At 43.1% G+C, this 12,608-nt stretch overlaps 1 protein-coding gene across 1 annotated transcript; it reads left to right on the top strand.

The window, feature by feature from the left end:
- Positions 1–4,685: 4,685 nt before the first annotated feature.
- TPGS1 (tubulin polyglutamylase complex subunit 1) lies at positions 4,686–8,948 on the top strand. The gene is made up of 2 exons (XM_063455503.1): positions 4,686–5,236; positions 8,165–8,948. The coding sequence occupies exons 1-2, from the start codon at positions 4,929–4,931 to the stop codon at positions 8,691–8,693; spliced, it is 837 nt and encodes a 278-aa protein (XP_063311573.1). The 5' UTR covers positions 4,686–4,928; the 3' UTR covers positions 8,694–8,948.
- Positions 8,949–12,608: the final 3,660 nt, after the last annotated feature.

Here is a 12,608-nt window from a genome sequence, read left to right as displayed (position 1 = left end):
TGCAAAAGAACGTTTCAACCAGTGTGGTCTTTATCAAGCTGGCAAATGTATGTGACAAACACAATTATATTGCACACATACTTACAACAATTAATCAATAATACTTATCAAATCAATCAGTGGAGTTAAATTAAATACACCCACCAATCGCTGTATGAATACAAAACGTGTAGGAGACTTCATAGCCAAATAAAAACATATGCAATGAAGCACATCTGAACAAAGTAATTGCTTGCCAAACATATTTGATTAATTAGATACAATCAAGCATATCTGTAAAAGAAGGGGAAAGGAATCATCCACCTAACACACTTGAGATGGAAGACACATGAAAAGGGCTTCAAAGTAATTAATACTATAGCAATACGCAGCGCATATGTAAACAAATTAATCAATTTAAAAAAATCTTTTGGCACAAAATAGAGTCTCCCACAATATATCATCCAACAGTAATTAGTGAACAATTTTTAATTTTTTTTTAACCGTTTTATTTCCTAAGCGCTCATCATAGAAATCTTTTTAAACAATAACAACCTTAAAGAAACTGCACAAATATCATATACCATAGCAGAATAATATCACAAGAAAAAAAGATATGAGTGATATCACAATATAATATTACAATTAATCCAATTTAAAGTGCAAAGACAATATTAAAGTGCAATTTATATTACAATTAAACAAAAGTGCTTTAGTTAATTCTTGAGATTGAACACATTTAAAGTGCAACAGACTAATTTAAAGTGCACAAAGTATTAACAATAAAGTGCATACAGATAATATAAAGTCAAAGAAAAGAAAAACGTTACCTGCGCTTTCTCCTTAATCCCTATGTATATTTAGACAAATGGAGGTCATTTAGTTGCTCCAATGGCCATTGGAGGGAATGCCCGCCTGCCAACGTCAAGGCAGACCCCCCTAAGCGGGTCCTAACACTGACCCTTCAGCCTGCTTCCTTGAGCTTCTGGCAAAGATATCTCTAATGAGACAGAAAGGGGTATTTTTTATATACACCCCTATACTTATTAACCCTTAATAGGGAACACATGGGATGGGTAGCAGCATTGTAACCAGGCTGTGTGATACAAAGTAAATACAAATACAAAAAGAGAAGTCCTGCGCTTAAGCAGCAAGGACTACAACACACATCAGCCCCAATATATAGTAAAAACCAAAGAAAAGAAAAACGTTACCTGCGCTTTCTCCTTAATCCCTATGTATATTTAGACAAATGGAGGTCATTTAGTTGCTCCAATGGCCATTGGAGGGAATGCCCGCCTGCCAACGTCAAGGCAGACCCCCCTAAGCGGGTCCTAACACTGACCCTTCAGCCTGCTTCCTTGAGCTTCTGGCAAAGATATCTCTAATGAGACAGAAAGGGGTATTTTTTATATACACCCCTATACTTATTAACCCTTAATAGGGAACACATGGGATGGGTAGCAGCATTGTAACCAGGCTGTGTGATAAAGTAAATACAAATACAAAAAGAGAAGTCCTGCGCTTAAGCAGCAAGGACTACAACACACATCAGCCCCAATATTTAGTAAAAACCAAAGAAAAGAAAAACGTTACCTGCGCTTTCTCCTTAATCCCTATGTATATTTAGACAAATGGAGGTCATTTAGTTGCTCCAATGGCCATTGGAGGGAATGCCCGCCTGCCAACGTCAAGGCAGACCCCCCTAAGCGGGTCCTAACACTGACCCTTCAGCCTGCTTCCTTGAGCTTCTGGCAAAGATATCTCTAATGAGACAGAAAGGGGTATTTTTTATATACACCCCTATACTTATTAACCCTTAATAGGGAACACATGGGATGGGTAGCAGCATTGTAACCAGACTAGTATAGGGGTGTATATAAAAAATACCCCTTTCTGTCTCATTAGAGATATCTTTGCCAGAAGCTCAAGGAAGCAGGCTGAAGGGTCAGTGTTAGGACCCGCTTAGGGGGGTCTGCCTTGACGTTGGCAGGCGGGCATTCCCTCCAATGGCCATTGGAGCAACTAAATGACCTCCATTTGTCTAAATATACATAGGGATTAAGGAGAAAGCGCAGGTAACGTTTTTCTTTTCTTTGGTTTTTACTATATATTGGGGCTGATGTGTGTTGTAGTCCTTGCTGCTTAAGCGCAGGACTTCTCTTTTTGTATTTGTAGATAATATAAAGTGCATAAAGCAACATATAGGAGCTATAAGCAATGCATCTTTACATGACACATAACACTGTGATTGGTTGATTAAAAGCAACCAATCAGAGAGTTATGAGTCAAATTACACAGCATGGGAAAATTCCAAAGAACTTTCCCACGCTGTGTAAAATGACTCCGAGCATTCTAATTGGTTGGATTTCAAGTCAACCAATCAGAGTGCTGTGACAGGTAAATGTAGAGACTTACCTGTCAGTATCTCCATTTACCTGTCAAAGCACTCTTATTGGCTGGCTTAAACCAACCAATCAGAGCGCTCTGAGCCTAATTGCAGTGCGTGGGAAGGGACCCCACCTGCAGCTCATAGGTAGGGGCCAGGGGGGGACAATAGGTCCCCACCCTTATTGTAATTTAGGGCCCCCACCTGCCACTCAGGGTGGGGGCCGGGGTGGTAGGACAATAGATCCCCCCCCATTTTCATTTGGGGCCCCACCCGCCGCTCATGGGTGGGGGCCCAGGGGGAATACAATAGGTCCCTCTCCCTTATTGTAATTTAGGGCCCCAACCGCCGATCAGGGGTGGGGGTCGGGGGGAAGGACAATAGGTCCCCCCCATTTTCATTTAGGACCCCCACCCACCGCTCATGAGTGGGGGCAGGGGGGAAAACAATAGGTTTTCCCCCCAATTTTCATTTAGGACCCCCACCCGCAGCTCACTAGGACACTATGGCACCCCTAGACTAGTTAAGAGATGCTGCACCATGGGGCCATTTATTGGGGGGGGAGGTTTATTTAAAAAAAATTTACAACAGTGAGCAGCCACAGTCTATTTACTAGCCACAGTCTATTTACTAGACATGCCCCTACTCGTGATATAGGGAGTAGGGGCAGATTAATTACTAATACCAAGTAATATTTACTTGGTATTAGTAAAGTTCGCTGAAAGAGCAATCTTGGTCCTTCAGCCTTTTGGTAAATACCGTGGGAATTAAGGAGCTATCTACTAAGCGACTGCAAGATGCAGCCGCGATCGGATCGGAATAAGCTGTCAGACAGATGGTGGGGGAGGCCCTAGCTTACTCTTACCCCCAATTCAGTCTCCCATTGGCAGCTTGTGAGTGGTTAAAATAAAAATGGGAGATGGTGAGCAGCCCACTCCCTAACCCCATTTCCTGGTCATAGGAAAAATGTGTGAAAAATAATGGGGTTCTAAAAAAAGGTTCCTCCTATGCATCTCACTCATGGAAAGTTACATTTATTTTATTTTAAACCAGTTAGCAGTAGTCAGAGCTCTTACAGTAGAAACTTTAGTGAACTTTAAAAGAAAAGAGAGGGGGTGGGGTAGAGGTGTGTGTGGTTGTACTGTCCTTGCTTATAATTAATTCAGCTATCATCTAGAAATTGATTTTACACAGTTAGATAAATACTAAAAGTTTGTTTTCATTTATTTTTACTTCCATCCTGTCAGCATGTTGTACTCTGGTAAAAATGAGCAAACTCCTGGCAGCATTTGGAGAATAGGGTTATGTATCAGAGCAGCAGAGCAGGTGCCTTTTTGCTCCAGTTGCTGGGCTACTCGGGATACAAGTAATATGTTGGTCCACCATGGATCTGTTAAAGGGACTCTCCAGTGCCAGGAAAACAAACCGTTTTCCTGGCACTGCAAGTCCCCTCTCCCTCCCACCCCCCATCTCAAGTTGCTGAAGGGACTTACCTGTATCCAGCGCCGATGTCCCTCGGCGCTGGGTCAGGGTTCGCCCATGCTCCTCCCCCGCCGACGTCCTATTGAGCATGCGCGGCCGCCGGCGGGGGAGACCTAATGCGCATTGCCTCGCACTAGACCTTCCCATAGGAAAGCGTTGAAAAATGCTTTCAATGTTTTCCTATGGGGATTTAAGCAACGCTGGAGGTCCTCACATAGCGTGAGGACGTCCAGCGACGTTATAGCACACTTTTCATGTGCTATAAACATGCAAGTGCCCTCTAGTGGCTGTCTAGTAGAGGAGGAGTTAACCCTGCAAGGTACTTATTGCAGTTTATGAAAACTGCAATAATTACACTTGCAGGGTTAAGGGCACTCCAATGGGCAGAAGTGGTCTGGGTGCCTGGAGTGTCCATTTAAGGAAATAACGAGGGACAAGTGTGCAAGACATAATCTACAGTACTCGGTATATGAATAATTTCAGATGAGAGAATGCACAGTATGGCCTAATAAGGGCTGGGTAGCACAATTTCTGCTGATGCATGGACCTCCCCTTGATCTGTAAAGCTGGCACAAATTCTTCCAAAAGACTTATCTTTCCCCCAAACTAAGCTTCAAATATTTGTTTTACCCAAATACAGGAATAGCATAATTTTACATTTGCATTTAGACCACACTATTCCAACATATCAAAATTGTATTGCCAACAGCCAGGGTTATTCACTAAACCAAGAATTGTTGGGAAATGATCATGAAAGAGCTTTACGTGATTTTCATTTTATATATATATATATATAATTATTTTTTTATTTTAATTCAGCTGTTTTTTTTTACCTATAAGGTGAAACTGTTAGGTCACTTCCTGGTTGAAGGACTAACCCAATAATCCGTATCCATGGCAATCGTAAACAAGCAATATTCAAGATATCAACCTGCGTCTACACTGGCTATTACCATAGCAACAAGTCACGCATTATTTGCCCTTAAGCAAGATGTCAGCTATGGCTTTTTTAGGATAATGGGTAAGTCTCCAGTGCCATACAATGTGCTGACTCTCTCCCAGATTCCCTCAGGTGTAAATGATGGCTGCGGAGAAGAGACGTGCGGTCGGAGGCTCTCCGGTCCCACGGCCTTCCCCTGGCCCCGCTAACGAGACTGAGTTCCTGGCCCAAACAGGGACCCGAGACATGCTGAGAGAGGCCGTGCTGAAGCTCGTGGAAGCCAGGCCGGAGGAACCAGCAGCTTTCCTGGCAGATTACTTCGAGAAGCTGGGGCATGATTCGGCTGAAGGAACAGTTTTGATCGGGGACCACGGATCACATCTACTGGGGCAGCAACGCCTGGGGCGGGCCATGTGGTACCTGAAACTGGCCCATCACTCTCAGAGGTCCGGATAGCCAGCTGGCATGGCAGGAAGGCGGGGGCCGGGGAGGGGGCTCCGTGTGCTGCATCCTTAGAGCCATCTACAGGGATGAGCCTTAGTCAGAGGGCGGCCTGGCCTGGGTAGGAGAGTCAGGAGCCTGGATCCGCTCACTCACTTATGGAGTGGGCACCATTACGGTGAATGGTAGAGAGCATTGACACTTGGCTGGTCACACCCTTGACATAGAGATGACGGAGGGGAAACAAAGACCTGACAAAGGGGAAAACAAAACCAAAAACACGTATTGGGTATTAGATGCACAGTATTGTATTAAATATTTTCGCTATTGATGATCCAATTGTAGAGACAAAATTATAATTTGGAAGGCCAGGGGAACATAAGGTCAGATAAGTGTATTAATCCCTAAAAATAGCTGAGATATAGTGTGGAAGGTACCGTAGTTAGGAAAAATTATTTAGCGCTTCTCATGCAAGTCCAGAATTTAAATCAAGGTCCCTAGATGTAATTATATACAAAAAAAAAAAGTAGAGATATATTAACATATGTACAATATTAGATTGAGGGGGAAGTCTAAGCTGAAGGAGATCAAGGGATATGGGGTGTGGGGGGAACTGTAGAAAAAAAACATGTTTTTAAGTTGATAGAGATGGGTCAAGTAAGCCACATAACATAATCCATCATGACTATTTTGATGGGGGAATTTTATATTCTGCCTATAATTTTCGTGAAAGTTTCTAAATGTTAATTTTAACATAGGCACCAAGACAACATAATTTAGTCATTTTGGCATATAGATCACGTCCCTGTAGTCTTGCTGCTCACATTTCTGTCATTCAGGAATTAAATCGGTTTGTTTATGCAACCTTAGTCACCATTCTATGCGAAAATACCTAGTTTGTCTGATTGTTGCAAATACTATGTTGCAACAATCTGACAAATTTAGTATTTTCTAAAACTTTTTGCCACAAGTATTATCTCTAAACTTTTTTCATTGAATACTGCTATAGAGGCAGGCAGATACAATATAATTATTCCTTTATTATTATTTTATAATTATCATTCCTTTGTAATTAATCAGTCTGAATTCTACTACGATTTACTGCCTCAAGCATTTAGCTGTACCTGGATGTTTAGAGGGTTTGATTTAGACCTCAATAGACATTTCAAATCTTAGTGTCCGACTCTCTGTGAGAATCTACCCCCTAATATATAGCAAGGGTCCAATATCTTGAAATCTAATATATTTTGATGTACTTTTCAAATTGATTTATTTATGAACTTAATGGTTTGCTATCATCTTGAGTCATTTCTATCAGTTTTCTTTGAACGCACGTGCACAGGGTATTTTTATTTTATTTTTTTCGTAAGATTTTATAAAGTATTTTTTTTTTAAATTTTCATTTATGAATTTCTAAGTTAACCACTCTTCCTTGAATATCCTTTAGGGTACTTTTCTGTGGAGTTCTCCCCCTTCAGGGTTGCTTTCCATTTGTTTTTTCTACTATCCACACTCTCTCTTACCAATTCCCAATTGAAAATTTAAACTTCATTAAACAGACTATAGTTCTTCTGTTAGTCTGTTCTCTGTATATTTTAAAGGAATACTTTAAACCACTCAAAACCTTTTGGCTTAATGAACTGGTTTTGGTGTACAGATCATTACCTAGTAGTCACACATATAAAGGGAAGATATAGGCACCATACCACATAAGCTAAATGTAGTTGATATGGTGCTAGGTGAGCCCCTCTCACCTCAAGGGATGAAACTATTCTTAAATGGTTTTAAACCCCAAGTTGTCTCCAGCACCGATTTCAACTCGGGCAGCATCTGGCTTCTGAAATTTAAATTTCAGCCAAACGGTGACTCCCCATTTATAAAACTGGCTTGAAAAGAAACTTCCCTTTTTCAAGCCACTTTTATGAATAGGGAGTCACTGATTGGATGAGAGTATCAGTTGACCACTCTCAGCTATCAGCGGCGCCCATGCCTGGTGACACTCTGTGCTTCCTGAAACTGACATTTCAGAAGCCAGCGGAATTGAGATGGGTGCTGGAAGCAACTCTGGGGATAAACTGTTTGTGAACGGTTTAACCTATGCGGTAAGAGAGCGCCCCCAGGGCCTTCTGGCATCATAACCTAATTTAGACTATGTTGTTATGGTGCCTGGAGTGCTGTTTGGAGAAATATTGCAGTGCTAAGTCTGCCTCCAGTGGCTGTCTACCAGACAGCCACTAGAGGCACTTCCGGAATGTTACCGGACTTTTGAACCGCTGACACTGGATGTCCTCACACTCTGAATGAGGACATCCAGCGTCAGCTATTTCACCATAGGAAAGCATTGATAGAAGGGCCTAATGCCAGTGTGCCGCGACCCAGTGCTGAGGGACAGAATTGCCACTGGTTGCTCAGTTTGTGTGACAATAGTTGTTTATAATAACCATGATGAGTGTGTGCGTGTGTATATATTAATAACCTTGATGTGTGTGTGTGTGTGTAATTTTTTTTATTTTGGCAATATTGCATAAAAAAATGTTTAGAAGTTCATTCACTAAATGGTGAATTGTAGTAAACTGAAAACCATTTAGCTGGAAATCAAAACTTGGTTTTATTTGCTCAGGTTTTTCAAATTCAATGTACCCCAAAAGCAAATAGGAGATTAAAGTTTCCCATAATCTGCTACAATGGACACCATGGGAGTTAAGTCTGATAAGGTGTCCAAAGACATTAAAGAGGAGAAGTGGATTGTGCTTGCTGTTCCACTGGTTTCCATGGTGACTACCCCACTTCTAGTATTCTGAACCACTTTTTAGATAAAAAATAGTTTTTATTCATAACCCCCAATATATTTTCAGAATAAAAAGCATGTAAAAATTGTGTGCAATTAAAAGTTTGCTGGTCCTAGTAAGTTATAGTTCTCTTTCTATAAACAGGACTGCTTTTAACAACAACCTCAACATTGCATATGACTGCTTGAGTGCAGGAGGAAAGAAAAGGAAGCCTGGCCTTAATGGGAAAAGTTACAGTGAAGTATTGCGAAGAATATGCCGGGAAGGTGACCTCCCTGAGGAAATCTCCTCTTCTCTCCTGAAGAGGATACAGTGCCGAGACCACGAAGCTGTGCCATTTGACGTTTTCCGATATGGTGTGCTAACATGCTTTGTGCTGTTGGAATTTATGTGCAAAGCGGAAACGTTGTTCAGTATCCTAGATGGGAATGGCCAGGCTGATAAAAGTCTATGTCAAGCTGTGCTGGAAACCCTTGAAGAGGCTTTGGTTGCCAGTGACATTTGTATCCCAGCCAGCTACCTGGAAGCAGGCTCAAAACTGGGACCCGACTGTTTGGCTGTAGTCATGGATAGGGCTTTTTTGAATAGGGATTCTGGCATCACTATGACCTTACAGGAGTTTTTAATGGATGCCTCTGCCTTGTTCCTTGAAAAAGTGAAGTCTGTTCAATGATGACTGCTGTCTGATCATTTTACTCTAGATATGATTTAATAGTCAATAGGAAAATCTAAATGTTGTCCATGCACATGGCTTGGAACAATTAAAGAGGTATAGACTAGGCATAGACAACCTTCGCACTGCAGATGTTTTGGACTACACCTCCCATGATGCTTTGCCAGCATTATGTGTTAGAGCATTATGGGGGTTGTAGTTCACAACACCTGGAGTGTCGAAAGTTGCCTATTCCTGGCATAGACTATGGTATTTTTTTTTTTAAACTTGCTGCTTCCCGTTTCAAGCTGCAAATATACCATATGATTTCATAATGCAATGAATGAAATGTTATCTTGTCTGTTAGTATTAATTATATTTGCATGAAACACCATGGCTGTTCCATGGCAAGCATCCCTATTTAATTGTACTTTGCAATGTTGAAAACATGTTGAATATATACCAAGTAGTAATATAGCTTGAGTGACCATTAAATTATAATAAAACATGTTTTATAACTCAGAAACCAAATTCACATCCTTTATAGTTTGTTTATGTTTTTAACTTGCACTTTATTGAAGTTTTGGACAAATATACAACAAAGGAGACATAACCGCCCAGTTTTTTTTCTTGATCTAGTATCCCTCCCTTTCACAGCAGTTTGCAAGGAGTCTGCTTCATCACGGTTAGATATTATTATTATATAATCACCTGGTCAATAATTTTTTTAGGCCCAGCCAGGGACCAGCCTCCAATTTACAAAGACCCAGAAAATAGCATATGTGAGAGTCACTAGCCTGAGTACCGCCTTTGGTGACCAGCAGGTGTCCTAACTCCTCCCTGAGTAGTTGAAAGCAGTCCATTGGATATATGGGGCCGAGCCATGGCTAAGCCTCTTTTGCAGATGATCCAGTAAATGACAATTATGTAAGGTGACTGTAACGGACCGTTTTGCACACAAGGTTAAAAACCGTTTAGGCGATATTCCCCTTTTCAGATGCACAGGCAGCTACTGCAATCACCAATCTCCCGAATTGCAAACACATGAATTCACCGAACTGGAACCAGGGGAATACTCCAAACTCCCGAACAGGAAACACATGAATGCTGTAAACAGCCAAACAGGAAAAACCATTCGAACAGCTTACACTCCTGGCAGTCGCACTGTAACAGCATACAATCCAATTCCCCCCAAGAACGAGACGACACTTCGTTTGAGGGTCAAGCAGAACTGATTTACTGGGGCTACCTTTTATGCAGGTCTCCCACCTGGTGGACACTCCCCTAGGGGACCAGATGGAAGACTGGGAAACATATTGGACATTGACCAATCACAAGCTTACAATCCCACAATGCATCACAATCCCTCCTCTCTGTCCTGGAGATAACTGGGAAGTAATCCAATTATCTCCAAGGACAGAGACAAAACTCCATTAACCACATGGTAGACAAAGGACAATAAAATACATAAAATTACATATTGTTACATTTATCACATAGAACACACACATTCTACCCATCCCCAGATCTGAGCGCACACCACCACCGGATGGTGCCCAGATCACATACATACAGTTCAATCGCCATGGAGCCAAAGTCTTTCATACAGTCTTTCAGTATACGGCTGGGCTCCATGGCATAGCTATCTGGGGTAGCATGGCTTTAACAGTCCGCAGAAAGGCACGAACCAACCTTTCTGCAGGGAAAAAGAACAGTGTTAAACATGGGGCCATAGTCCAGTGGCAGGAGGCGGGTGACCAGGCTCCTCTAGTGGCCAGTGGCGAGGTTGGTTCCGCCACAGCGACTACCTGGGTTTGCCTCTTTTATGCATACCACTATGTCTAGGGTCTGTTTTAAACCTTCACCCCACTGGTGATGACGGATGGCATATGGGGTACAGATAAAAGCCTATAGTTTATACAGTTTTGACTGTTAGTTTAAATCCCCATTTTCCACTGAAAAACAGGCCTGCTGCAGTTCAGGCAAATACAGTAGTAATTTAGATTAACTACTAGTGTAAGTACCTGGGTTTGTGTTCTTTTGGCTCCTCCCAGTTTCTTTCCCTGGACATCCTTCTACCCAGTGGCGTACTAAGAGAGGGGGGGGTGGCGGTCTGGTGCCATCAGGTAGGGCGGTGCCACCAGGGCTGGCCAGGCTTGGGGTTCAGTGAGCTGTGTGGCTGCACCAGGTGCCATAGCAGCAGGGGCGCCGGGCAGCCGACACAGCTCACACGCAGGGCCTGGGAGCAGGAGCAGGAGACCTGCACAGAGATTTGGGGGTGGATCCAAGCCGGATGTGGAGGCGGAGCAAAATGCAGCCTCATACTGCTGCACACAGAGGGGAAGCAGGAAGGAGTCCCTGCTTCCCCAACGACAGCACAGGAGGGACTGAATCCACTCCTCCTCCAGCCCAAGCTGACTGTAAGTGAGACTGTGTGTGTGATTGTCTGCCTGTGTGTGTGTGTGTGTGTGTGTGTGTGTGACTGCCTGTGATTGTCTGTGTGACTGTGTGTGTGATTGTCTGCCTGTGATTGACTGTGTGTGTGTGACTGTCTGCCTGTGTGTGACTGCCTGCCTGTGTGTGACTGCCTGTATGTGTGTGTGAGACTGTCTGCCTGTGTGTGTGTGTGACTGTGTGACTGTCTGCCTGTAATTGTGGGTGTGTGTGTGAGTCTGTCTCTGACTGTATGTGACTGTCTGACTGATTGTGTGTGTGTGTGTGTGTGAGACTGTCTGCCTCTGATTGTGTGTATGTGTGTAACTGTCTGCCTGTGATTTTGGGGGTGTGTGACTGTCTGTGAATCTGTGTGTGTATGTGTGACTCTCTGCCTGTGTGATTGCCTGCGTGTTTGACTGTCTGCCTGTAACTGTGTGTGAGTGACTGTATGTGGGACTGTGTGCATCTGACTGTGTCTGACGGTCTTCGTACTGCAGTGAGCCGGCAGCCAGGATATGATGTCATCACAGCCTCAGCGTCATTACAGGGCGTGTGATGGACCTGTGCAGAAAGAGCACAGAGATCCCAGCAGCAACCACTGACCACCAGGGACTGAGGATCTCCAGCCCTTCTAGAGCAAGGTTTGGGAGGCTGGGTGGACCTCTTATTTATTAAATATGTGTATGTATGTAATGTTTGTGTGCGTATGGGATTGTGTGTCTGTGATTGTATGTGTGTGGGTCAGTGATTGTGTAAATCTGTGATTGTGTGTATCTCTGCGTATGTGTTTAGTAGATAGCTCCTTTATTTCCTGTCCTTAAATATTGCAATCCCACATAAGGATAACAAATAAGGGATTTATCTACTAAACAACTGAAAATAAGAAAAGGGCGTTTTTTTTTAAATCCTTTAGCTGTTTAGTAGATCATTCCCTGAATTGGTGCCCGTATGTGAGATTTCCATATTTAAAGATACCAAACGAGGGTGCTGTTTAGCAGATAGCACCTTATTTAGTGTCCTTAAATATGGCAATCCCACAAAGGATAGCAAATAGAGGAGTTATCTGCTAAACAAAGATTAAAATTAAAGGGACACTATAGTGTTTTCCTGACACTATAGTACCCTGAGGGTGCCCCCACCCTCAGGGTCCCCCTCCCGCGGTGCTGAAGGGGTTAAAACCCCTTCAGCTACTCACCCTTTTCCCCCACCGAGCTCCCTTACCTCTCCTCCCCCGCCGACATCAGCATCCTTGTCTGACGTCACAGGCGCCGAATGCGCATGTGCGGCATTGCCGCGCTCGCATTCAAAGTGTCCATGGGAAAGCATTTTTCAATGCTTTCCTATGGACGCTCTGCATGATTGAGGCATAATATGCCTCAATCATTGCCGATGCCCCTTTAGTGGCTGTCCGGAAGACAGCCACTAGAGGCTGGCTTAACCCCAGATGTAAACATAGCAGTTTCATTGAGCTGAAGTGGTCTGGGTGACTATAGTGTCCCT

This window comes from Pelobates fuscus, chromosome 5 (genome assembly GCF_036172605.1).
Source record: "Pelobates fuscus isolate aPelFus1 chromosome 5, aPelFus1.pri, whole genome shotgun sequence".
NCBI lineage: Eukaryota > Metazoa > Chordata > Amphibia > Anura > Pelobatidae > Pelobates > Pelobates fuscus.
The sequence above is the reverse complement of the archived record's forward strand: the minus strand, read 5'-3'. Positions and strand labels throughout refer to the sequence as shown.